General features: G+C 46.0%; 1 protein-coding gene across 3 annotated transcripts in view; it reads left to right on the top strand.

The window, feature by feature from the left end:
- LOC137616642 (lysosomal Pro-X carboxypeptidase) overlaps nt 1–27,564 on the top strand; it is a 124,789-nt gene that overhangs the window by 42,665 nt on the left and 54,560 nt on the right. For all 3 annotated transcript variants that reach the window (XM_068346555.1, XM_068346556.1, XM_068346557.1), the window contains exons 3-4: nt 1,284–1,424; nt 2,879–2,980. In XM_068346555.1, the coding sequence (XP_068202656.1) occupies nt 1,284–1,424; nt 2,879–2,980 (243 nt within the window). The remainder of the gene's footprint in view (nt 1–1,283; nt 1,425–2,878; nt 2,981–27,564) is intronic.

Genomic DNA, 27,564 nt, shown 5'->3' with positions numbered 1-27,564 from the left:
ATAGAGCTGTTGGATGGGTGGGGCCTCTCTGCCACCTGGCAGCCATCTGTTTCCTAGATAAAATACTTTACAGTCGTTATGATAGTATCATAACATCAATGCCTGATAGCTATATTTTGATAGCCCTAGCCTTGTGAGCAAGAGTCGATGAGCTTGCAGCGTTACGGAGAGATCAGAAGTTTATCACCATCATCCTTGACAGTCTCCTAGTTCTGACTGCAGGTCTTCTGATTTTGTTTAAAAGCAAAAAGTCTTTTTAAATTACAGCCTTAAGACTGGGTGATGGTGACCTCTGCCCTGGTGTCTAACCTACAATATATCTGCAGACTCTCATCCTCAGAAGGTAGTTTGTTTCAAAATACCCAGACCAAGTCCCTTTCAACAAGGGCTATCCATATTCCAATGATCTACCTTATCAAGAAAGCTGATCCTCTCTCCATCCTCAAAACCCACCATGTGAGAAAAAAATTTCCTCCTTATTGGGTTATTTTGTTAATGAGTTGGTCTGGGTATTGGATGTATATAAGACACTGCCTGAAACACACCCAAGTGATACAATATATGTACGTGGTACTCAGTCATTCATGGCACCTACAAGGGGAAATTGAATACAAGAGGGTGTGCATCAACCAGGCCCTTGAGTAGAAGCATAATGATAGGCATCTAGCTTCTTATGCAGAGCTCTTCCCTTATGGGGTGCATTTCTGACTTGTTAGTACTGTACTTCTTCTCACCCAGACACATATGACTTTTTTGTTTACTTGATTCCAGACATTTGTCCTTTATGGTTTATGAGTCTAAATGGTTATGCATCTGGTTTTAGTCTTTGGAGACCACACAGCACCGGAACCCCTCCCTCATCCCTATCTTTGCGTAGGAAAGGTGGACATTTGATTCTTACTTAGAGTATGGAAGATGTAGGATTGGCATAAAGCAGTGAACAAGTACAGCAGCATAGTCTCAGTATTAGTATTGATTCTCAGTGATGAATGTATTATTGGTTGGCAGATGATTTTCAGCATTGAGGTGCTGTGACTGGTTCAGTAGAGCCTTACCCCATGGGTCTCCCTTGAACACAAAGTTTGTGCTTTGCAAATTGATACACTGGAGCAGGGAGACATACCTTTGGTATTTTCGTATAATATTGGGTTCCCACTTCTAGCACCTCACCAAAAATAGATCTCATCAAAACCCCCCTTTTTGTAAATATTTTTGACAACCATATTATATTCATTTACTTTTATTTCCTAGATCTGTTACTAAAACTTTTCAGAAACTTTCAGGTAGATCATTTTGGCTTTGCAGTAGAAGACACCTTCATCCAGCGGTACTTGGTGAATGATGAGAACTGGCAAGGGAATAATGGACCAATTTTCTTTTATGCTGGAAATGAAGGTGACATCACACTTTTTATTGATAATACAGTAAGTAATAAGTTAAGGTTTTCAGTATTTAAAATTACTCCAGTGGATTGTTGATAATAGATTTATGATATAATTTTCAATGCAGCTTGACCTTTTCTCTGATTCAGCAACCCCAGATCCACTTATGCATAGTTGACTATTTACAGTAGCAGTGTTTTTAATTGTAGACATACACATCCTTAGTATCATCCATATTCAAGCTACTGCCAAACTATATGGCATAATGACAGCTATTGAAGAAATAGCATTAGAGGAGGAGGGTAATTTTACAATTTTTGTGATACGAGAAGTGTCCTACAAGCTGTATAAGTTTTTAACTCTGGTAACTCTTTAGGTTTAAAGATTTTAGAGTGGTTCTTTATTGTTAAGCTGAGAGGTATAGATGTTCAGTTTCACTGGGTTCAAGCAGAAGTTGGTGTGCCTGGAATTTAGGAAGCAGATAGAGTGGCGAAGGAAGCTGCAGCTAAATAGCTTCTAAGAAGATATCACCTCCTCTCTAAAGATTTTTACCCAGTATAAAAAGGTTGCTTTATAATATTTAGTAGTAACATTGGGATACTGTGGACGGAAGTAAGGTTAGGGAAATAATTGTGTTACTTTTCCTTGGAGATGAAAGGGGGAAACTGCTCCTTGTCCGATGTGCATTGGTCACTCTTGTTTGACACACAAGTTTTTGACGGCTGGCCAGAATCAGCCATATTGCGATGACTGTATGGTACCCCTTACAGTAAGGTATTTGATGACCAAACACCCCACTCTTGGGTACTTAAGAAATAGATATTTCTTAAGGGGCTTGAGGTAAGTTCTTCCTCGCCAAGATTCTCGGGCAGAGTGTGTCCTACAATACTAGCGGCATTTTTAGATTTATTTGCAGGTCTTCTGAAAGCTATTTAAGTTATATACTGAACTCTTAGTCTATATGGTTTTAAATTGATTTCTATTTATAACAAATATCAGCATCAATGACCTTTCATGTCAGGATGCCAGAAAACCCCAAATCAATCAATAACTCATGTCCTGCCCTCCCTATATTTAATGGGGAATAAACAATGGTGACCGTTCCAAACATGGTAGCCACCAATAAAGGTGAGGAGTAGTAGTTGCAGTAGCAGTACTATAGTAGTAGTTAGTAGAGTAATAGTAGTAGTAGCAGTAGTACTTATGGAGATAAGGGGTAGTCATGTAAATCTGCTACTAATCCTGAATTTATACTAGTTTGTCATCCAAAACTGTGCTTTACCAAGGTTATAGTACAATTAACATTAGGTAAGTATTTAAATAGTAGCTTTCATTTTTAAAAATAAGTTTTTATTTTTTTTTTGAAGATCAATATTATTTTCAATTAATTTTCATGGAGCTGTTTATTTTGAAAATGCATTGGCACTACTGTTTAAAATCACACTATAGAAAATCCATCATTATGCTTAAAGACTGCTGATTTCTATTTTACCTAGGGTTTTATGTTTGACCTCGCTCCAGAATTCAACGCACTCATAGTATTTGCTGAACATCGGTACTATGGGGTTTCTTTACCATATGGAAGCAAATCATTTTCAGTAAGTATAATTTCGATTATATTTTTAGATAAACCTGCGAATTATCTTCTATTGTGCTAATAAATTACTCATCCAGATAAAAGCTTGTAATTAAGAGTTTAGTTTCTGTGCTTCCAAACACTTACTTAAAGAATTATTATTCCATCTAGTCTTGTACACTTATCGGCCATTTGCAATTTTTTTATTTTATTCTATTTTTTTGCATTATGTACATATTTTTCAAATACTATAGTCTAGTAATGCTGCTTGTAACATCTTTACAAAGTACAGTATCATAGTTTTCTACTGATTATTTACCATTGGATATCTGATTATGTCACTTTACCACATTACTGTACTATATCTAACAATTCTTTTCTAAAAAAAGTATTTGTTCCAACACGGAGTACTTACCTCGAACAACTTTCTTAGCAGTATCTGGGATTCTCCTCCCAACCGACCAGAATTTTGTGTAGTTTCCCCTATCTCCGTTTTCTATAGTTGGTCCCTCTGTGGCGGATGGATACTCACCCTGAGGCGACCCGGGTCAGTGTGCGAGAGCATGGAGCTAGGTCTCGGTCACCAGCAAGCTTCTGGTCGCGGCGTAGTTCACATCTCGCCGCTCTCTCACATCCAGTGCGACCCTTTGTGTCCCCACGTGGTTACCGCGTGTTTATCGATTCCCTTGTATCCTTTCATCCACCTCTTTCCCTGTGTTCTTGTGTTGCTTGGTGCTTTTGTGTTCTAGTATGGATCCCCAACGTCGTTGCCCACCCTTCCTCCCCTACTATTACAGGGCTCCAAGAAGGCGCTCATTCCTTGTAGCATTGAGCATGGTGCTACAGATATAGTAGTTTTGGGAGGGATTATTACCTAAGCCTTTTCTTAGAAAAGGAGGGTGGGTCCATCAGGACGACATGGCCATCTCACCCAAAAATAGATTTTTCGCTTTGCTTCAAAATCCATTTTTTGGGCTCAAGCCATGTCGTCCTGATGGAAGTTTACCAGAGAATTACTTGAAAGTACTGTTTGTTCCGTAACCGAAATACAAACCACGCTATTTACACAGGGTTTACCTTTTAGCGCAGCTGAAATGGCGAGCCATTAGAATTTAACGAGGGTGTATTACCCCCGCGCTAGTTAGCGGGGGGGTAGGGGAGTGGTAGCTAGCTACCCCTCCCCTCCCTCACACACAGATGAATGCTCACTTTCACTTTTGGCTCGGACTGTGACAGACGTCTCTGTCTTTGTCCTCTCTTGGCAGCCATTGTTTGTTTTGTCTTTACTTAATTGCTTACTTTTCATTTACTCAATATATATGTAAACATGTTTTCATGTTTGTATACATATTTGAGTATAGAAATCAGTAAGTTTCCTTTTCAGATTTGTGTGTGTAGTGTACTTATCTACGTGGTGTCCTCGGCAGTTGGCCGCCACGGCGTTATGGGTGGCGATCGAGTTTGACTTGTGTCTTTCTCTCTCTCTCTCTCTCTCTCTCTCTCTCTCTCTTGAGGTCGTTCACCCTTTTACTACGTGTTACTACGCCCTTGTAGCTTCCTTTTCGTGTGGGGGGGTTGCTACGCCGTACGTTTGTCTCAATTAGTTTATGAATCTAATTGTATTTGTTGATTTTTCAGCTTTGTAGAACGATTCCTTTCGGGGTTTTCGTTCTTTCTTTAGTGTTCATTCATTTTTAAATTACATAATTACATAGTTACATAATTATAATTGTTATACAGTGAACCCTCGTTTATCGCGGTAGATAGGTTCCAGACGCGGGCGCGATAGGTGAAAATCCGCGAAGTAGTGACAGCATATTTACCTATTTATTTAACATGTATATTCGGACTTTTAAAACCTTCCCTTGTACGTAGTACTGTTAACAAACCACCCTTTAATGTACAGAACACTTAATGCATGTACTACAGCACCCTAAACTAAAACAGGCACAAATATTAAAGGCGATTTTATATCATGTGTTTCCTAAACACCTAAAAAGCACGATAAAAAATGGCAACCAATGTTTTGTTTACGTTCATCTCTGATCATAATGAAGAAACAAACTCATTTAGTGTACACATATATGTACGTATGGTTAGTTTTTGCATCGATTATATTGATTATACAGTACTGTATGTTGATTTTTTTATTACCAATGTTTTAGTTTACGTATTTTTCTTAGGACTTCCAAATGAAATCTTTTTCTTTATGACGCCGCCTGAAACGACGGCGTGTACGCTCAGTAAACAACCACGCTCAGAACAAACAAGGCATTTAACACGCATGATGATAGTGATAAATAATGATACAGTACATACAGTATTTACAGTAAAAGCATTTACAAAATATGTTACCTTACAAATATAAATTATACAGTACTTGTACGTAGCAAAGCAGGAAAACAATTTGAGAGAGAGAGAGAGAGAGAGAGAGAGAGAGAGAGAGAGAGAGAGATTGTTTTACGTACGTAAATGTAAATTTTAAACAAAAAAAATATGATAGGTTACAACATGTAGACTTTTAAAACCTTCCCTTTAACTTAATGCATACAGTACGTACATTACTAAACTATAAAACAGGTTAAAGTAAAAAATAAAGATTGTTACTGTACTCACCACGAAAGAAGTTCAAGAAAAACTTGAATGACGATGGCGATGAATTTGCTGCACAGTAGAAATGATGATGATGAAGCTGATGATGTGTTCTACTGTGCAGTCAATGATAGTATTTTACGTCTCTTCAGACGGAGGTGTCTTTTCCTGGGACACCTCTTCAACTTCTTCAATTTCTTCCGAAGGCGTACTAGCAGGAGGAACTGGCTCTTTTTTGCGAGGCTGAAAAAACATTGTGATCGGAAGTTGTTGCCGCTGCTTCTTTTTTCGATCCAAGAGCATCCTGTAGGGAGTCGTGATGTCATCGACCTTGTTGCAGAATTGCATCGAGCGAACCATATCCTCGTCCCACTCTTGCAACATTTCTTTCGCCTCCTTCATATGGTTGCAGAACTTGGCGAGCCGTTCTAATGTTAAGCCCGTTTCTTCTACATTTTCTTGGGTCTCTTCCTGGGTACCCTCACTCTCTTCCTCACTTGCCGATTTCGTCAGGTCTTCGAGGTCTGCGTCAGTTAGGGGCTGGGAATGGCAGTCCAACAACTCGTCGACGTCTTCAGTCGTCATGTCGCCAAACCCGTCACCCCCAATTATGGCAGCCAACTGCACAGATTTCCGTATTGCAGAGTGTTGGATTTCCGACGGAGTAAATCCCTTGTCGTCGTAAACAATATCGGGCCACAGCTTCTTCCAGCTCGCATTTACGGTTGCAGGTTTCATCTCTTGAAGTGCCTTTTGAATATTCTGCAGGCACGTGGCTATGGTGTACTGCCGCCAGTACGCCTTCAAGTTGAAGTCTTCATCCTCGTCATCTTGGGCAGCATCCACACACGCAACGAGGTCCGCCAAGGTATTCTTCGTGTAGAGGGCCTTGAACGCCCTGATAACCCCCTGGTCCATTGGTTGAATTAATGACGTGGTGTTGGGTGGCAGGAACTCAACCTGAACGCCCTCACGCGACAGGTCAGTTGCGTGTCCACCAGCGTTATCCATAAGGAGAAGGATCTTGAATGGCAAGCCCTTCTCTAAGAGATATTCATGGACTTGCGGGATGAAACACTGGTGGAACCAGTTGGAGGTCAGCATCTTCGTAATCCATGCTTTTTGATTATGCATCCAGTACACGGGAAGGAGATTCTTATTTTTGTTTTTCAAAGCGCGAGGATTTTTCGACTTATAAATAAGCCCCGGCTTCAACAAAAATCCAGCAGCATTGCCACACATCACGAGGGTAACGCGATCCTTGAATGCCTTAAAGCCAGAGGCTTTGGCTTCCTCTTTGAACAGGAAAGTTCGCGACGGCATTCTCTTCCAAAACAAGCCGGTTTCATCCATATTAAACACTTGTTCCGGCTTGTATCCACCTTCAGCGATAATGTTCTTGAAAGTCTGGTTCACGTAAGTTTCAGCAGCGGCAGTGTCAGCGGAAGCAGACTCCCCATGCAGGGAAACGCTTTTCAGGGCGAAGCGTTTCTGAAACTTCGCGAACCATCCTTTGCTGGCGGAAAAACGTTGTTTCTGACGCTGGGAATCAGTGGAGGTCCCTGGTTGAGGATCATCTACATCATCATCTTCTTCAGCATGGTCGCCATCGTCGTCATGAGGTTCCTTTGCCGCAAAATTCTCATACAAGCTCAAAGCCTTTGTTCGGATGGTGTTCGTATCCAACGCTATGTTCTTCTTCCGACAGTCGGCAATCCACACAGCTAAAGCACCTTCCATGCGTACGATCGTTTTATTACGCGTTGTAACGACTCGCTTCGCTGATCTGCTAAAGGTGATTGCAGCAGTCTTTCTAATGTTCGCCTCGTCCTTCTTGATGTAGCGAACGGTGGATTCGTTGATGCCAAAATGGCGGCCGGCGGCCGCGTAACTTCTACCATCTTTTAACATGTCGAGAAGCGTAACCTTCTCAGCTATCGTCATCATTCTTCGGTGGCGTTTAGGCTCACTACCAGCCTTACTAGAAGCAGAACGCTTGGGAGCCATTGTAACAGAAAGTTCAACAAAAAGTTCAACTTAAAACAGTCGCACACAGCACAGATTAAACTTCACAAAGTTAAGAACGTCTACTCAGCAATACGCGGAAAGAGAAAGTGAACGATGCAGACCCGCGAGAACTGTGATGCTGGAAGTTGAAGATGCGGGCAAAACACCAATCACAGGCTAGATAACAAAACTTGAGTTTTGATTCGTCATCTATCAGCGCTTGAACCAATCACAACCCGTCTTACAGTACATGGTGCGTTGGTTACTCATAGAAGATGCCCCGCGCATACTGAACGTACGTAGATTAAGTACAAGGGTACCGTAATAATAATAAATAATGATAATAATACTGTACAGTAATAATAATAATAATAATGATTAATAATAATAACAATAATAATTTTATTAACAACAACAACAATAATAATAATAATAACAATAATAATAAAAATTTACGTACGTACGCTATTTTACGCCTCTCTCTCTCTCTCTCTCTCTCTCTCTCTCTTTCTCTCTCTCTCTCTCGTACGCTTACAGTACTTATTCGAAATGTGATTTTAGCAACAAAGAATATTATTGGATGCAGTACTGTACTACGTACGTATACATACAAAAGATTCATGGAAAAGAAGCACATCCATTACAGTACACACCATTCTAATATGGTATGACTGCATCTGATTTGCGTTTCATGTTCGATTTAATTTTACTACGTACTGAATTATCGTATGATCACATTCTCTTTTCGTGTTTTATTTCTTTCTGTGCTGAATTATATATCATATGTAATGCAATGAACAATCAGTAAGAGCAGATATTACTAATTACAGTATTAATGGAATTACAGGTAACAAAATATCGTATTTGGTTATCTTCAGATTTCGCGGTATTTTCGAATTTTCCGGAAAATCCGCGATATGTATATATATATGGGTTATGGGAAAACCCCGCGAAGTGGTGAATCCGCGATTGTCGAACCGCGAAGTAGCGAGGGTTCACTGTAATTCTGTTTTGGTTACAGCTCTCCTTCCGTGAGTGTAAGTGGTTGTGAGGGCACGTGCCTGTTGTGTAATTCTTGTTTCCTTTCCCTCGGGATTCCTCTTCGGAGCCTTCCCGGGGGAATGAATGTGTACTAATGTTTTTTTTGTTTTATTTTTTTACAGTTACCGATCTAGTTCGTTTCTGTAATATGGCAACGGTGTGAGCTGTCTTGTTGAGTCCTGGGGATTCGGCTGTTGCTGCGTCCCCCCTTGTGTTTTCGTCAGGGGTGTGTCTCCTTCTACTGGAAGTACTCCCGTGACGACGGACAGCTCTCCAGTTCATTTTAGAACTCTCAGGAGGCTTGCCTCCTTGGGCAGGTAACTTTCCTTCTGAGGGAAGTTTTTCCTGTCCAGGCTTGAGTTTTTCCCCTTATGGAGAGTTCTCCTCTTGCCTTTTTTTCGTGCGACTATGCTCTTGGTGCTGAGCGGTCACACCTGCAGTTTCGCTCAAGGGGCTGGGCAACTGCAGGAGCTCCTCTTCGGAGGATTGCTCCTTTTAGGTCACTGCTGACCAGTCTTTTCTACGAAGTGTTTCTCTTTCGTTCGCGAGAGAGTACACTCATAGAGACTCCTCTTCGGAGGTTTCTCCTGTTGCTGTTGGCCTCCCTCGCCTTAAGGCCCACCGTCCGCCTCGTCGTAAGGGCCTCTCATCTCCCTATAAGGGTGTTTGAGGCGCCTTTTTGAATCTCCGTTTGCAGCCTACAACTCCTTTTTCTCGATATTCCGCCTTGGTGCAAATGGACAGCAGTCTGATCTCGTCTTCTGACGGGCAACGGTCTTCCCGACGGACAACGGTCTTCCCGACGGACAGCGGTCTTCCGACGGACATCAGTCTCCCGGCGGACAACGATCTCTTCGGGGCAAAGGGTTGCCTCCCACGGGGGTTCTTCCCTTGCGTGTCAGGGTTTCCCTGCGCGCCCTTCTGCTGTGTTCTCTCCTGCTCCTGCTCAGTGTTAGCGCACAGGCGCTCTTCTGCTCATCAGCGCTCTCCTGTTCGTCAGCGCTTTCATGATGATCATCCCTGCTGTTCCTGTTGGTTCCTGTTACGCGCCCTGTGCGCCCACGTTCGCCCTCGCGATCTAGAACTTCGGTTCAGGTCGGGGTCAAGGACTCTTCTTCTATACGCAGGCTTCCACGCGTAGCCTTCTACTCGTCAGCGATCATCAGCTCGCCAGCGATCACCTGTCTCTCGGCGATCTCCGGATCGCCCGCGTGCCTACGTTCTCCAACTCTTCTGAAGGAACATGGTTCGCCAGCTACTAGCTCACCTGCGCATGCTGATCGCCATCGCGCGACCCTCAACTGCGGATGCTGATCGCCATCGCGCGATCCTCGACTGCGGATGCTGATCGCCATCGCGCGACCCTCAACTGCGGATGCTGATCGCCATCGCGCGACCCTCGACTGCGGATGCTGATCGCCATCGCGCGACCCTCAACTGCGGATGCTGATCTTCATCGCGCGACCCTCAACTGCGGATGCTGATCGCCATCGCGCGACCGCACACCTGCGGATGCTGATCACCATCGCGCGACCCTGCGCATGCTGATAGCCATCGCGCGATCGCCCACCTGCAGAGGCTGCTCGCCATCGCGCGACCGCCCATCTGCGCATGCTGATCACCATCGCGCGACCCGCCCATCTGCGCATGCTGATCACCATCGCGCGATCGCCCTCCTGCACATGCTGCTCGCGATCGCTCACCTTCGCATATTGCTCGCCAACGCACGATCGCTCACCTGCGCATGCTGCTCGACCATCGCGTCGGCATAACACAACGCGCCATCGCCAACCTGCGCGTTAGCGCTCACCAGCTCACCACCGATCGCTTGTTGATCCATATCGCCAACGGTCTTCCTCGCCCACGCGGCAGCGCGTTTCCTCGCCATCGCGCTAACGCTTGCGTTCGCTGCCTCGGACTCGCGCTCATCCACCTGCCCACCCTCACGACCGCTCACCTGCGCGCCCGCTCGCCTGCACGCCCGCGCGACCGCTCGCCTGCGCGACCGCTCGCCTGCGCGCCCGCGCGACCGCTCGCCTGCGCGACCGCTCGCCTGCGCGACCGCTCGCCCGCGCGACCGCTCGCCCGCGCGACCGCTCGCCTGCGCGCCCGCGCGACCGCTCGCCCGCGCGACCGCTCGCCCGCGCGACCGCTCGCCCGCGCGACCGCTCGCCTGCGCGCCCGCGCGACCGCTCGCCCGCGCGACTGTTCGCCTGCGCGACCGCTCGCCCCGCGCGACCGCTCGCCTGCGCGCCCGCGCGACCGCTCGCCCGCGCGACTGTTCGCCTGCGCTACCGCTTGCCTGCGCGACTGCTTGCCTGTGCGCCCGCGCGACCATTCGCCTGCACGTCTACGCTCATGCGCGTCCGCGCCCATGCTCTCCAATGTTCGCCCACGCGCGAACCAATGGTTTTCCATCGCGCGGACGGATGGTGTTCCGTCGCGCGAACCTACAGTGTTTCTTCGCACAAACGTCGGCTTATTTCTTGCAGTATCTTTTGCTCGTCTATGGGTTATCGCTCGCCGACCACCAGCTCTCGCCCTTCCTACCACGCTCGCCCTCCTTCTGCGCTCCTTCGCTCACCTTCGTTTGCGTTACCGTGCATGGGCGCTTCCACGTTCGCCCACGCGAAAATCTTTGAATTACCGTCGCGCGAGCTCCAGGGCGATGGCGACCACGATTCCCAATGGGGTTTTCGCAGCATGGCCAGGCTGGCGAGTTCTTCTGGAGCGTATTTCCAGAACACGGCCTCACCCCTTAAACGCAGAGCATGGCACTTGCAAGAATAGGAGAAACTTAAGGGAGATCTGAGCAACACTTCTCTTTCCTGAACCTGGGTTAGCCCTTCCCCGTCATTCCCTGGAAGGATTTTTGGCGGGGGGGGCTTTCCGTTCGAGATTTCTTGACTGCTTACCCCTTCCTCTGGGAACTTACCAGGTTCTTTCTCTCCTCGGTTACGGCCCGAGGTTTGGTTCAAGGAAGCTACAGGAAGAGCATGGGTACTTTCCTCCTCTCGAGCTCAGGCACCTTGGCCTTTCGTCGTTAAGTATCTAACTTGCGGACAAGCTCGATGTTGTACCATCTGGACGCGCTGACTGAGGGCTTCCTTCGGGTGTCTCATCTGTGGAGGTCGACGACCTCAGACACCCTTCCATCCTTGAGAAGAGTTTGTTTGTGCCCAAGGACAGAGACTTAGACAGCGGCTGTGCGGAGGAAATCGACTTCCGTTTTCACTCCTCCAAGGCGCTTTCTTCCAGACTCTGCAGGGCTCCAGCGCCCTTTTCTTTCAACCACGTCGGCCTAAGTTATCGGCTACGACAACTGGGACAAGGTGTCCAATTGCAGTTTCCTCCTGTCAGGAACAGATGACACGGGAGACTCCCCCGGGGGGGCATAGTCCTAAAAGGAGTTCACGAACTCTAGGATTGCAGGTTTTTCTCTGGGAGGATGCTTAAGGTTACTCATCCGAATGACAGCTTCCCGATGCCCATTCCCGCACAATCTCTGTGATCAGCCAAGGATATCGCGCCTGCCGTCTCTGTCAGCGAATTCAGTGTCTCTGAACCTCTATGCCATAGCGTCAGCAGAGTTGCCCGGTTGGGCAGAATGATCCATACCTTAGGCGAAGGTCTTCCTTAGGATCATCGACGGCTTCACCCCCGGCCCCCTCAGTCGATCCTTTCTTGTAAGAAAGGATCCGAGAGGGGATGTCCTTAGTCGACCTCTCAGCCCTGATCAAGTTTGTCGAACAAACTTCGGCCAGCGTAGACCAGCAGAATCGATCAGACTGGTAACGAGGCGACAGGACTCCTTAAACCCTGGATCGGAAGGACGGGTACTTTCAGTTTCCATTCCATCCATCTTCCAGGGTGCTCGTCGAATTCAGCCTAGACTGCAAGTATTCCTGCTTATGATGCAGTGTGGCTATCCCGCCGTGGCATAGCAGGTTTGTTTCCCCAGAGAACTCTCCCTGCCTTCCTCTTGGCCGCTCAGGTGCAGGCTTCCGCCTCCTCTGCTGTTTGGAGGGCTGGTCAACTCCGGTAGGATCGGGTTCGACCTTCTTCAGCGCCGGGACAAGCTTCCGGATGCTTACCATGAGTGTGGGCTCATGGTATTTTGCTTGGAGCCTTCTCTTCCTCTGCCTCAACATCTGGAGTATCTGGCCATGATATTGAGTCAACGGCCTTACCACGTTGGAAACCCCGTTTCTCGTCCGTCCAGCGAGGTTAAGCAACGTCGGTACTTGGATGGGTGACCACCTGGGGACGCCAGATTCTGTTACCACATCCTCCGAGCCTTCCTTTCGGTTGACTGTGGCAAGACTGAGGAGAGTCGCAGTACAGTGAACCCTCGCTACTTCGCGGTTCGACAATCGCGGATTCACCACTTCGCGGGGTTTTCCCATAACCCATATATATATACATATCGCGGATTTTCCGGAAAATTCGAAAATACCGCGAAATCTGAAGATAACCAAATACGATATTTTGTTACCTGTAATTCCATTAATACTGTAATTAGTAATATCTGCTCTTACTGATTGTTCATTGCATTACATATGATATATAATTCAGCACAGAAAGAAATAAAACACGAAAAGAGAATGTGATCATACGATAATTCAGTACGTAGTAAAATTAAATCGAACATGAAACGCAAATCAGATGCAGTCATACCATATTAGAATGGTGTGTACTGTAATGGATGTGCTTCTTTTCCATGAATCTTTTGTATGTATACGTACGTAGTACAGTACTGCATCCAATAATATTCTTTGTTGCAAAAATCACATTTCGAATAAGTACTGTAAGCGTACGAGAGAGAGAGAGAGAGAGAGAGAGAGAGAGAGAGAGAGAGGCGTAAAATAGCGTACGTACGTAAATTTTTATTATTATTGTTATTATTATTATTATTGTTGTTGTTGTTAATAAAATTATTATTGTTATTATTATTAATCATTATTATTATTATTATTACTGTACTGTACAGTATTATTATCATTATTTATTATTATTACGGTACCCTTGTACTTAATCTACGTACGTTCAGTATGCGCGGGGCATCTTCTATGAGTAACCAACGCACCATGTACTGTAAGACGGGTTGTGATTGGTTCAAGCGCTGACAGATGACGAATCAAAACTCAAGTTTTGTTATCTAGCCTGTGATTGGTGTTTTGCCCGCATCTTCAACTTCCAGCATCACAGTTCTCGCGGGTCTGCATCGTTCACTTTCTCTTTCCGCGTATTGCTGAGTAGACGTTCTTAACTTTGTGAAGTTTAATCTGTGCTGTGTGCGACTGTTTTAAGTTGAACTTTTTGTTGAACTTTCTGTTACAATGGCTCCCAAGCGTTCTGCTTCTAGTAAGGCTGGTAGTGAGCCTAAACGCCACCGAAGAATGATGACGATAGCTGAGAAGGTTACGCTTCTCGACATGTTAAAAGATGGTAGAAGTTACGCGGCCGCCGGCCGCCATTTTGGCATCAACGAATCCACCGTTCGCTACATCAGGAAGGACGAGGCGAACATTAGAAAGACTGCTGCAATCACCTTTAGCAGATCAGCGAAGCGAGTCGTTACAACGCGTAATAAAACGATCGTACGCATGGAAGGTGCTTTAGCTGTGTGGATTGCCGACTGTCGGAAGAAGAACATAGCGTTGGATACGAACACCATCCGAACAAAGGCTTTGAGCTTGTATGAGAATTTTGCGGCAAAGGAACCTCATGACGACGATGGCGACCATGCTGAAGAAGATGATGATGTAGATGATCCTCAACCAGGGACCTCCACTGATTCCCAGCGTCAGAAACAACGTTTTTCCGCCAGCAAAGGATGGTTCGCGAAGTTTCAGAAACGCTTCGCCCTGAAAAGCGTTTCCCTGCATGGGGAGTCTGCTTCCGCTGACAGTGCCGCTGCTGAAACTTACGTGAACCAGACTTTCAAGAACATTATCGCTGAAGGTGGATACAAGCCGGAACAAGTGTTTAATATGGATGAAACCGGCTTGTTTTGGAAGAGAATGCCGTCGCGAACTTTCCTGTTCAAAGAGGAAGCCAAAGCCTCTGGCTTTAAGGCATTCAAGGATCGCGTTACCCTCGTGATGTGTGGCAATGCTGCTGGATTTTTGTTAAAGCCGGGGCTTATTTATAAGTCGAAAAATCCTCGCGCTTTGAAAAACAAAAATAAGAATCTCCTTCCCGTGTACTGGATGCATAATCAAAAAGCATGGATTACGAAGATGCTGACCTCCAACTGGTTCCACCAGTGTTTCATCCCGCAAGTCCATGAATATCTCTTAGAGAAGGGCTTGCCATTCAAGATCCTTCTCCTTATGGATAACGCTGGTGGACACGCAACTGACCTGTCGCGTGAGGGCGTTCAGGTTGAGTTCCTGCCACCCAACACCACGTCATTAATTCAACCAATGGACCAGGGGGTTATCAGGGCGTTCAAGGCCCTCTACACGAAGAATACCTTGGCGGACCTCGTTGCGTGTGTGGATGCTGCCCAAGATGACGAGGATGAAGACTTCAACTTGAAGGCGTACTGGCGGCAGTACACCATAGCCACGTGCCTGCAGAATATTCAAAAGGCACTTCAAGAGATGAAACCTGCAACCGTAAATGCGAGTTGGAAGAAGCTGTGGCCCGATATTGTTTACGACGACAAGGGATTTACTCCGTCGGAAATCCAACACTCTGCAATACGGAAATCTGTGCAGTTGGCTGCCATAATTGGGGGTGACGGGTTTGGCGACATGACGACTGAAGACGTCGACGAGTTGTTGGACTGCCATTCCCAGCCCCTAACTGACGCAGACCTCGAAGACCTGACGAAATCGGCAAGTGAGGAAGAGAGTGAGGGTACCCAGGAAGAGACCCAAGAAAATGTAGAAGAAACGGGCTTAACATTAGAACGGCTCGCCAAGTTCTGCAACCATATGAAGGAGGCGAAAGAAATGTTGCAAGAGTGGGACGAGGATATGGTTCGCTCGATGCAATTCTGCAACAAGGTCGATGACATCACGACTCCCTACAGGATGCTCTTGGATCGAAAAAAGAAGCAGCGGCAACAACTTCCGATCACAATGTTTTTTCAGCCTCGCAAAAAAGAGCCAGTTCCTCCTGCTAGTACGCCTTCGGAAGAAATTGAAGAAGTTGAAGAGGTGTCCCAGGAAAAGACACCTCCGTCTGAAGAGACGTAAAATACTATCATTGACTGCACAGTAGAACACATCATCAGCTTCATCATCATCATTTCTACTGTGCAGCAAATTCATCGCCATCGTCATTCAAGTTTTTCTTGAACTTCTTTCGTGGTGAGTACAGTAACAATCTTTATTTTTTACTTTAACCTGTTTTATAGTTTAGTAATGTACGTACTGTATGCATTAAGTTAAAGGGAAGGTTTTAAAAGTCTACATGTTGTAACCTATCATATTTTTTTTGTTTAAAATTTACATTTACGTACGTAAAACAATCTCTCTCTCTCTCTCTCTCTCTCTCTCTCTCTCTCTCTCTCTCTCTCTCTCTCTCTCTCTCTCTCTCTCTCTCTCTCTCTCTCAAATTGTTTTCCTGCTTTGCTACGTACAAGTACTGTATAATTTATATTTGTAAGGTAACATATTTTGTAAATGCTTTGTACTGTAAATACTGTATGTACTGTATCATTATTTATCACTATCATCATGCGTGTTAAATGCCTTGTTTGTTCTGAGCGTGGTTGTTTACTGAGCGTACACGCCGTCGTTTCAGGCGGCGTCATAAAGAAAAAGATTTCATTTGGAAGTCCTAAGAAAAATACGTAAACTAAAACATTGGTAATAAAAAAATCAACATACAGTACTGTATAATCAATATAATCGATGCAAAAACTAACCATACGTACATATATGTGTACACTAAATGAGTTTGTTTCTTCATTATGATCAGAGATGAACGTAAACAAAACATTGGTTGCCATTTTTTATCGTGCTTTTTAGGTGTTTAGGAAACACATGATATAAAATCGCCTTTAATATTTGTGCCTGTTTTAGTTTAGGGTGCTGTAGTACATGCATTAAGTGTTCTGTACATTACAGGGTGTAAAGGGTGGTTTGTTAACAGTACTACGTACAAGGGAAGGTTTTAAAAGTCCGAATATACATGTTAAATAAATAGGTAAATATGCTGTCACTACTTCGCGGATTTTCACCTATCGCGCCCGCGTCTGGAACCTATCTACCGCGATAAACGAGGGTTCACTGTACCTGTTCTCAGTCAGGCAGAGCTTTCAGCCCTACCTTGGAACGTTTCCTAGTTCTCCTTTCCTCATTGACCCGTCTATAGTCCGAACGGTCGCCTCAGGATAAGTTCCATGTGGGGCGATCCAAGTTCCGGTGGCTTCAGGCAATGTTTAACTGGACTTCCTGGCCCCTATGGGACCAGCGGAACTATTAGACCTGCAATGGGTGTTGACCTATGGAGCCTCTTGATGGTAGTGGATATTCTCGTCCTTTCCCCACATTCTTGATGCTGTTCTCGGACTCGTCAAAGGAAAGGGGGGGGCATGTTCCGGTCCAGGCCTATGGTCAAGACCTGAAGGATACCTCTCCATCATTCAGGCAGGCTTAGGGGCCTTAGTCTGGCCCCTCTACAGATCCTACAGCTCCTGCCGAGTCGCCCCGTGCGCGTCGACTTCATGATTCTGGCGTATTCTAACCAGCAGGGGACTCATTTTCACACCTTCACATCTTGCAGTAGAGATACCGGGATGATTGAGATTCTCTCAATACCACCATCGGCTCTCTCATTCCAGGCAGGGGAATGTTCTCTCAGACTATCCGAGCAGAGCCTCATAGAGAGAGTGTACCTGGGGGTCTTTGACCTTGGGTAACCAGCAAGTACTGGTCTGGGGGACCTGATCGCGACAGCTTGGAACCTCAAGCTTCCGCTATTCTTCCCCCCAGTCTCAGACCCCGAGACTCTGGCAAGATGCATTCCGGTGATGGTGGGACAACTTCGACGCCTGCGTCTTCCCTCCTTTTTGTCTGTTGACAATGGGTCTCAACAAGACCAGGTTGTCTGTCAACCTTTCAATGGGAGAGCTCCACTGGGACTATGCGCAGAACGGTTTCTGGACCCTCTGCTTCCCCTGACGGAACTCCCGGGAGAGCTTCTCCCACGGCGCAGACTACTCAAGCAACCACACTGCGACATCTCTCCCGAACCGGGGCGTCGCTTCGGCTTCATGCCTGGAGACACTACGCCTCCTCCTCAAGAAGAGACAACCCGCTACAGTCGCGGTACGGAGGTCGCGTCATCTGCGATAGTCATCCACAGGGGTCTCCCAGGCAAAGTGAAGAGTCTAAGGTGGTTGGTGCCGTGGGAGATATACCTCTTCCCTTGAGGCCTCTTCTCCAGCAATAACGGTCTTATTGCCTTTCGGCGGGAGGAAACTCCTTTCCGCTCTCGGCAATGAAGCCTGTCGCTCAGCCTTTCCCTGACCTTCAGGCTTAAAGGAATAACTTTTTCCTGCCCGCTGGATCTATCCTCGCTCATGCAAAGCTACGATCGTCCCTGCCCTAGTCGGAGGAAGACCTCCAACTTGGAGCATGGCTCGGACTTTTAGTCCTTTAAGAGATCTTCTCAAGACCCTTTACGACAGGCCTCGGATTGTATTCCGCCTTGGGTCTCCTGCTCACTCTGGCCACGGCCAGTGTGTAAGCAATCTTCTTGGTCTCTTACGACTCCCCCCTTTCTAAGGAAGAGGGGAAGGCAACATTCAGGCTCGCTCCTGAGTTGTTGGCTAGACTCAGAATCTGGGGGTCCCGGCCCTTCGGTCCGATTCCTTCAAGATTTCGAGTCTCCATTCTGTATCTGATGTCCCAAGACCTTCTCTTTCTAGCCAGTAAAGGAATCGAAAGGTTAGCGCTGGGAACAGCTGCAGTTTGTCCTCAGTTACAGCCGATTTGGGAGCACAAGGAGGACATGGGGGAGATTCACCAGTATACCTCTTCAACCCGGACTCAAGGACATTCATCTCGACCTGTCTCCAGACCCTCCCCCGTCACGTCGCCCTACAGCACGATGTTGGATACATCGCATATCTGTGGGTCATATCTGTGGGTTTTTATAAGTGCCTCAACCTTGGGTCAGCTTTTATATGGTCATCCAGACCACAGAAAGATATGACGACACTGTTTTACGTCATTACCACTAATCGTGGAAAAATGTTAGGGCTTCCTGCCCCCTGCAGGGAAGTGTCTTACTAGACAATAAAAGCTCAAGGTTTGTATTCGTGTAGGAACAAATATAAGTATCAACCAGATCTTTTTGTTCATATACATGAGTACCATAAGTATGAGTTTTACTTCGGAAAATAAGTAAAAGGACTCCGGCTACGTTTTATTTTTGCTACTTGTGGGATGAAATAAGATGCAATTACACTTTAGTCATTTATTAAGATAATTCTGCACAGAAATGAACAGTCCTAGTGTCACCAGGTGACACTCACATAAAAGGATATTGCACTGGAAGTTGTCAACATCTTTCCACCCGAATTGAGAGTCCCAATCAATTCACTGTTCATCGCAGTACTAGACGACTGGTTTCACCACACTACCTTCCGCCACCACAAAATGTTTGAGTTTGTGCACTTGCTTCACATAATGTTTGTAAAACACTCTGGAGGACTTCCAACCAGTGTATGAGTGAAGACGCTCAAAGTCCATATACTGAAAAAAGTTTAGTGAGGAAGCATTTTTTCTCAGATCATGACCTGCGGGTGTACTATCAGGATCCGCTCTGCGAATGAAGTAGGTGAGCTTCGCCCTCAGTTGTTTTAGGAATAAGTTCGATCCTGAGGTTTCGCCTTTGAAGAGCTGTCCTCCCCTGAAGTCTGAAGTTCTTCGGAGATAGACCATTAGACACTACTGAACATAGAGAGACATCTTCCTTCAGAGGGCAGATTCTCCAGGGACCCCACCTTTGGGTGTGTAGCTCGTTTTTGACGAGAAAGGTAGGATCAGGAAAGAGATTCAGTTCTCCTGCTTCCGTGAACTGAATATGGCCCTCGTCTCTTGATAGGACTACTATTTCACTAACTCTAGCCCCTGAGGCTATGGCAAACAGGAAAATCACTTTTTCTGTTAGATCCTTAAGAGAACAATCTTCATTGTTCAAGGCTGAAGCATAGTGTAAGACTTTATCCAGAGACCATGAAATGGGCTTCGTAGCGGCTGCAGGTTTAAGTCTAGCGCATGCCTTCGGAATCTTGTTTAAGATTTCGTTCGCCAGGTCCACCTGGAAGGCGTATAGAAGAGGTCTAATCAAGGCTGACTTACACATAGTTATCGTTGTGGCAGCCAAGCCTTGCTGGTGAAGGTGGATGAAGAAGGACAGGCAGAAGTCTATTGAGATTTCTTTTGGCCTTTTTGCTTTTACAAAAGCAACCCACTTTTTCCAAGACGATTCGTATTGTCTTCTGGTTGACTTTGACTTGTACTCTTCTAGGAAGTCTATACTGCCTTTTGAGATCCCAAATCTTTTCTTTACTGCCAAGGCGAGAAAATCATGAGATGAAGGTTTTGGGTTCTCTGTGATGAAGCGAAGACAGTCAACTTCTGAACCAGTTGAGATAGAGCTGCCTCAGCTTCAGTTCCATCACTAGAGGGAACCAATTGCTCTTGGGCCACTTGGGGGCCACTAGTGCTGCAGTTCCCTTGAAGGATCTCAGCTTGTTGAGGACCTTCAGCAGGAGATTGGTTGGAGGGGCCAGGTAGATCCGGATCCATTTGTTCCAATCGAGGGACATGGCGTCCGTCGCCTCCGCTAGAGGGTCCTCGTATGGGGCTACATATCGAGGTAGTTTCTTGTTGTCGCTCGTCGTGAAGAGGTCGATCTGCAGTTCTGGGACTTTTTCGAAGGTGAAGGAGAATGAGTCTGTGTCTAGGGACCATTCTGACTCTATCGGCTTTAGCCTGGATAGAGCGTCTGCCGTCACGTTGCGGAACCCTTGTAGGTGAGCTGCTGATAAGTGCCATCTTTTCTTTTTCGCTAAACGAAACATGGCTAACATCACATGGTTGATGTGGGGCGATCTCGAGCCTTGTCGGTTTAGACATCTCACTATCACTTCGCTGTCCAAGACCAGCCTGATGTGGGCTGATCTGTGAGTGGATAGTTTCTTAAGTGTCAAGAGGACTGCCATGGCCTCCAGAATATTGATGTGAAAGGTCTTGAACATAGACGACCAAGTCCCTTGGACTTTCCTTTGATGGGAGTGACCTCCCCATCCTTCCGTCGAGGCATCTGTGTGGATGGTCACCGATGGGGGAGGTGGTTGTAAGGGAACAGTCCTCGTTAGGCTCTTGACCTTCGACCACGGCTTGAGAAGTTATCGTAGTAAGGTAGGTACCGGTCTTTGTAGATCTCTTCTAGCGTTTGATACGTATCTTTTCCAGACTCCTGATGCATCTTTCAACTGTGCTCTTAGCACTGGGTCTGTTACTGCTGCAAACTGGAGAGAGCCCAGTACTCTTTCCTGTTGGCATCTTGAGATCCTGTCGGATTTCAGTAGTCTCTTGACAGAACCCGCGATCTCTCTCCTCTTCTTTGGTGGAATGGAGAGGCGGTGGGACTTCAAGTTCCAATGGATTCCCAGCCGTTGAAACTCCTGAGCTGGAGAGAGGCAGGATTTCTTGAAGTTGATCTTGAATCCCAGATGTTCCAGGAACTGGATCACTTTCTTGGATGCTTGCAGACAAGCAGTCTTGGATGCTGCCCACACCAGCCAGTCGTCCAGGTATGCTGCCACCTGAACGCCATCTAGGCGTAGTTGTTGTACGACTGCGTCCGCAAGTTTTGTAAAGATCCTTGGGGCTATGTTTAGTCCGAAGGACATGGCTCTGAAGACATACTTTGTCTTCTGTAGCTTGAATCCTAGGTAGGAGGAGAGAGGGTGGCTGACTGGGTGGTGCCTGTAAGCATCTGCCAGGTCTATTGAGACTGTGTACGCCCCTTTCGGTAACAGGGTCCTTATGTGTTGAAGGGTTAACATCCTGAACTCGTTGTTCTCGATGAATTTGTTGAGTGGCGACAAGTCCAAAATGACTGAGTTTGTCCGAGTCCTTCTTGGGAACACAAAACAGCCTTCCCTGGAATTTGATAGACTTTGCTTTCCTTATAACCTTTTTGCTCAAGAGTTCTAAGGTATATTCTTCCATTAAGGGGGTGGAGTGTTGGAAGAATTGAGGAAATGAAGGAGGAGACCTGTTCCATTTCCATCCTAGTCCATTTTTGATTAGGCTGTGGGCCCAGGGATCGAAGGTCCAATGATCCCGAAAGTGTTGGAGCCTCCCTCCTACCTGTAGCATCTCATTGCTTGGGAGGTCCGGAGGGCTTGCCACTGTGACCGCTTCCGCCCTTGCCTCGTGAAGGGTGTCATGAGGAGCCCCGTCGAGAACCTGTTTCTTTCGGACGAAAGGTAGTGGTTTGCCTCTCAAACCCTGGGTTAAAAGCTGGTGACTGGGCAACCAGCTGTTGAGGAACCACTTGGAAGGTGGTCTGTGGTTGAGCAACCACTTGGGGCATCGCGGTCATGGTGACTGTGGGATGTTGCTGAGGAGGCCAAGAAGTTAGTCTTGGCTTTGTCTTCCGTTTTGGTTGGGGACCCGCATCCGGGGAAGACTTCCTCTTTGAGGAGAGGCCCCACTTTTGAAGAAGGTTCCTATTCTCCGTGGCGGCTTTCTCAACTACCTCTTTGACCGCTTCCTTTGGGAAGAGGTCTTTACCCCAGATGCTGGAAGAAATCAGCTTCCTGAGTTCGTGTTTCACCATCGCGGCAGCGAACACGAACTCCCTACAGGCTCTCCTAGCCTTCATAAAGGCGTACAGGTCCTTCACGAGGGTGGCCCTATGCATCCTGGCCAGGACCGTGAGCATGTCTGGGGTGCTGTTGTGGCCCGCACACATCTCTATGCAGTTCTGGAGGGACAGGGAGGCGGCTAGCCTCTCCTTTGTCTCTTGCTCCCTTCTCAAGAGAAAGTCTGACAGCTTAAGGAGGTTCTCGCTGAACTACTGCTGTCCCGCGATATCTACATCTAGCTTTCCTACTGAGAAGGTTAGGTGGACCTCCTTTCACTCCTCATCTGTGGGCAGGGCTAAAGACAGAGGCCTACACTCCTCTAGTATAGGGCATGGTTTGCCTGCCTCGACTGCCTTGGCAACTGTCTGGAATCCCTTCGACGTAAAGGGGAAGGCTCTTGAAGCAGGAGCAAGAAAGGTAGGGTGTTTCTTGCTCAATGCAGAAACTCGCGAGTTGGTATAACCTGCTTTCTTCAGGCTACTCGTCAAGAGAGCCTGTGCCTTGTCGTGGTCGAATACCATGAATTCCTTCGGTTCCGTCTCTTCCTTTGACGCTGGTTCATTCTTCAATCGAATGAAGCACTCCGTTGAAGTTCGGCCAGAACTGAATGTCATCCAGGGGAACTGCTCCCATCTTCTCCAAGATGTAGAGCTTGCCGTTGGTATCGGCATGAACTCTGCATACCTCCAGGGATTGGTCTCGGAGCAGGATGGCAGGTCTTGAACTCTGGGTCGCTTGTAAGACCCTCGGGAGGCGGCGGTCCGAGTCGCTTCACGAAGCTCTCTGGTGATCTTCGCTTCCCTTTCTTCACTTTCCTTGCGAAGATTCTTTATTAGGGCGGTAATATATGCCATAATTGCCTGACCCATGGAGTCCAATGGAAGGGTATGAGCCGAAGACGTAGATGGTGTCGGTTCTACTGCCGGCACAGGCGGAAGTGGTTCCTCCACTTCTGACGAATCGTCGTCTTCATCTCCTCCTGGAGGAAGGGTAGACTCTTCCTCTGGATCGTCCCGAAGGAGATCCATTTCTGTGTCCGTAGACACTTCAGACATCCTTTCCTCCTGGTGGATGTCCATGCCTTCCATAGCTTCACTGACTTCCGCCTCAACTGCGATCTGGACGCAGGGAGGCCCGGGTCGTGTCTGGGGCACGACGGCATCAGTGCCAGCTTTAGAGAATAGCAGGCTACGCATCCTATCATTAGGAAGGTACGGTCCCGGAGAGTTCTTCTGGAACCCTCGTACCCATTTGCGAAGCTTCTCACGTGCTGCGTCCCTCGACTCCCCTGACTTGGGGTCGCCGAAGCCCTCGGCCACCAATGCCGAGCAGATGTTGCAATCCTTGGGGTCCCAATACCGCAAGGCTTTGGTGGTAACAACGCAGGCGACATGAGACCTGCACATGGTGTGACCGCAAAAGTTCCTACTCTTGCGGTTACAGTACATTACACTTCATTTTCTGCTCCTCCTGTAAAGAAAGGAAATCGAAATGAGTATGCAGTAATTTATCACACTTGATAAATAATTTTCATGCATTAAATGTTTTGGTATCTTAACCATTATAGCTTAGGATAGTAAACTAGAAAGGAAATAGGAAAGACACATACTTGTGTCTCCTGTCCAGCCAATTGATGTGACCTCCCCCAATATTAATATTAGAATTTTCTTATTAAAGGAAAATCAAAGGAGAAGGGTTCTAACCTCTAGTGTTAGAATTAGTGTATACTAGCACTAACCCTTTCATAAAGTATTAATATTGTGGGTAAATTATGATCTGATGACTTTCATCAGTGTATTGAAGGAATACTTCACTTCAATATAAGATTGGTGTCAACAATAGACTGTGAAAGGATACACAGGGTATGTCGGAAAATAAACTACTGTATAATATATACTATAGTTTTCTGCCTGCAGTATGTACTATACTGCAGAAATACTGGCTACTGTACTGGCGGCACTGGTCCAGCTGGCATGCTGCCGGCTGGGTTAGTACCTGACGGCACTAGCCGACAGAGAGAGATAAAGCATGGAGCGAAGGGATACCTTATTAGTGTAGTTTTTAGCACTATAAATAAGGGTGTAGGTATTACTATTCCTACTGCCTTCCTCCAGAATGAGGGTTCAAATGGAAGGGGGGAATGAATCATTCTAGCTTCCATCCAGCCACAACATCTGCTGCCGGCTACTGACAGTTTCAGAGATGTGGATGGCAGTCCAAGGAAGGACTGAAGAACACTCAAAGATAAAAGGGTCTCCCACCGGCAGCCGTCATAGCTGGCACAACCTTCCCCGGAGCCTTGCGTCCGTAGGGGAAAGTCGGAGCGGCTATCAAGCCGCCTATGTAGGAGCCCCCCAGGCGCCACGTTCTACCCAGCAAGCGGGGAGATTGTAGTACACCAGCCACAGACATGCAATGGCTAGGTTATCGCTAAAGGACAGAGAGGGGCAGGGAAATGGTCTTGTATGTTGTGTCGGGAGAAGGCGGCAAGATTGCCGCCATTTCCAAACACAGATGAAACCTTGTTTCAATATCGGCGCCATCCTAGGCGGCAGAAGAATGTCGACTTCAGCCTAGGGTCTGCCGAGACAAGACTTGTCTTCTAGACCGCAGGGGAGAAGGTGGCGGCACTGTACTACCACTTCAGGTGCGGACTAGGGAAGCTAAGCTTCCTATGCCTACAACTGTAAGCCGTCAGGGGAGTGACTACTCACCTGGCAGCCAAGCCGTCAGCATAAAGACTGAATACTCTGAGTTACTGTCATAAAACCAAGCCAGGATACTCACTGGCAAGGGGGAGAAGACAGAAACACTAGCCTAGTCAAGCTGGAGTGTACTACCTTATGGCAAGACCAAGATATGGTTGTCGCCTAATGGCGGCACTCAGAGGGAAGGAGGGTTTACCCTTAAATCTCCAATGGAGATGAGTATCAAATTATATAGTTAATTCTAGGAGATACAATATACTATCTCCTGTCGAATTGATAAAGCGATACGCGAGGGTAAACGGGGATAATGTATGAAAGTATACTAAAGCACATAGGCTAGGTTAGCCTAGCGCGGGGCGAGATCTCGTCTACCTATATCACCGAGACTCTAGCGTATACGATCGGCACATTTAGGAAGAGGAAAATTATTTGCATGATCTTATCTTCACTAGTATAATTTTTGTCTAAATAGCTATAATTCATTAAAGCTAAATACCGGGAGTGTCGTTCTGCTGACTAAATAAAGCATGCATGACGAACGACAGCGCCCAAAATGGCACCTCCAGTGACCGGCTATGCTCCAATAAACACATTGAATTTATTCTAATTTCATTGTGACAATGGAGCTAAAAATTATACACTGTAAAGATTAAATAATCAACTTTCCAGAGGCAGAAGAGGCTGTAGAATGCATAATAATTCCTCGATAATAGCAATCTAAAACACTAGATAAGCAGGGAGAACACCGTGCGAAAGCGCTACTGAAATAGGAATGAGCGCCATCTTGGAGCCCTGTAATAGTAGGGGAGGAAGGGTAACCTTGATAACGGCTCCCCTTCAATTTCGCCACTCTTCTCCCCCAAAGCGAAAACGCTATTCAGGGTGAAGATTGCCATGTGTCGTATCAAGATATACGTCCCCTGATATTATGCGATATCCTTAAGAGAAATTTTAAGGATACTCGACCAGGAGTTAGAATTCTGGAGACCTATGGTCAATTCTGTGGGAGTATCACTGTAGCCAAATATCCCTTAGAAAGCTGTCTATAGGAAGCTTCCATCAGGACGACATGGCTTGAGCCCAAAAAAACTAGTTACAATTCAAAGACCTATGAAAAAAATAATGATAGAAATAACACTAAAAGACAGAAAAAGAGCAATATGGATAAAAGAGCAAACTAAAGTTGAAGATATTCTAACAACATGTAAGAAAAAGACAGGGACATGGGCAAGACATATAATGAGAATGATAGATGGACATTAAAAATAACAGAATGAGTCCCTAGAGATTGCAAAAGAAGCAGGGGGAAAGGAGAGAAGATTGATGAACTAAGAAAGTTTGTGGGTGTGGACTGGCATAGAAAGACTGTAAACAGATGCGAGTGGAAGGGCATGTCTAAGGCATTTCTTCTGCAGTGGACTAGTAACAGTTAGTTGATGATTATCTAAAACTAAATATATGGTCCTAACTTCACTAACTGTAGGTATCTGGCAACATTAATGTAAACTGATAGAGTAATCATGATTCGATTAGCAGGAAACCTTCATCTTTTCATACTAAATATGTTAAGAAATCTAAAAGAATTAATTAAGGCAAGTTAGTGATGCAGAATCATCAATATCTTATAATTTGTAATTTTCAGAAATAGATTGGGTGATTGTTCCATCTTGCAAGATAGAAGGTTCTTCAACACCGGAATCGTAATTGCGTCTAGCTCTAAAATCTTGCTCCAAATTTATATTGAGATGAAGTTGAAAAGATCTCGTGTAAAGGTGCCTAAAGGAAGAAATTTCCCAAAAGTCTTTCCTCATCCAAATGGACAGACTTCATTTTTTGAAATTTTAACCATAGAAGGGAAGCTTGAATCCTCTTCTTTTAACTGAAACCCCAAAAAGGAACTGCTATTAACATCCCTAAATAAAGAATCTTCCGAGTTGGTACCAGATTAGACTTTCATATTAACCAGAATCCCCAGCATCTCTAGAAACCTTACAGCCATCCTAGTTGAATTTGCATCCTTTCCAACTCATGTAAAGAAGTAACCAGTCACCAGATATAAAAGAACTCTCAGCCCCAGAATTCTTAGCCATTTAGAAACGAGGGCCATCATCCTAGAGAACACTTGACAACTTGGACCAAAACACCGGCACTTGCATAGGTAAACCTTTGAATCACTGACAAAACGAAAAGAATTCTTTTACCAAAGGAAACTGTCATATCTTCTCTCTGTTCACATTTCTATCATCACCTCTTTTTAACAGTGAAAAGAAACAAGGGATAATGATTACCTAAAACTAAATATATGGTCTTAACTTCACTTACTGTAGGTATCTGGCAACATTAATGTAAATTGATAGAGTAATCATGATTCGATTAACAGGAAACCTTTATCTTTTTATACTGAATATA

The sequence above is a fragment of the Palaemon carinicauda genome, chromosome 22 (assembly GCF_036898095.1).
Source record: "Palaemon carinicauda isolate YSFRI2023 chromosome 22, ASM3689809v2, whole genome shotgun sequence".
Lineage (NCBI taxonomy): Eukaryota > Metazoa > Arthropoda > Malacostraca > Decapoda > Palaemonidae > Palaemon > Palaemon carinicauda.
Note: the sequence above shows the minus strand (reverse complement) of the source record. Positions and strands in the feature narration are given on the sequence as shown.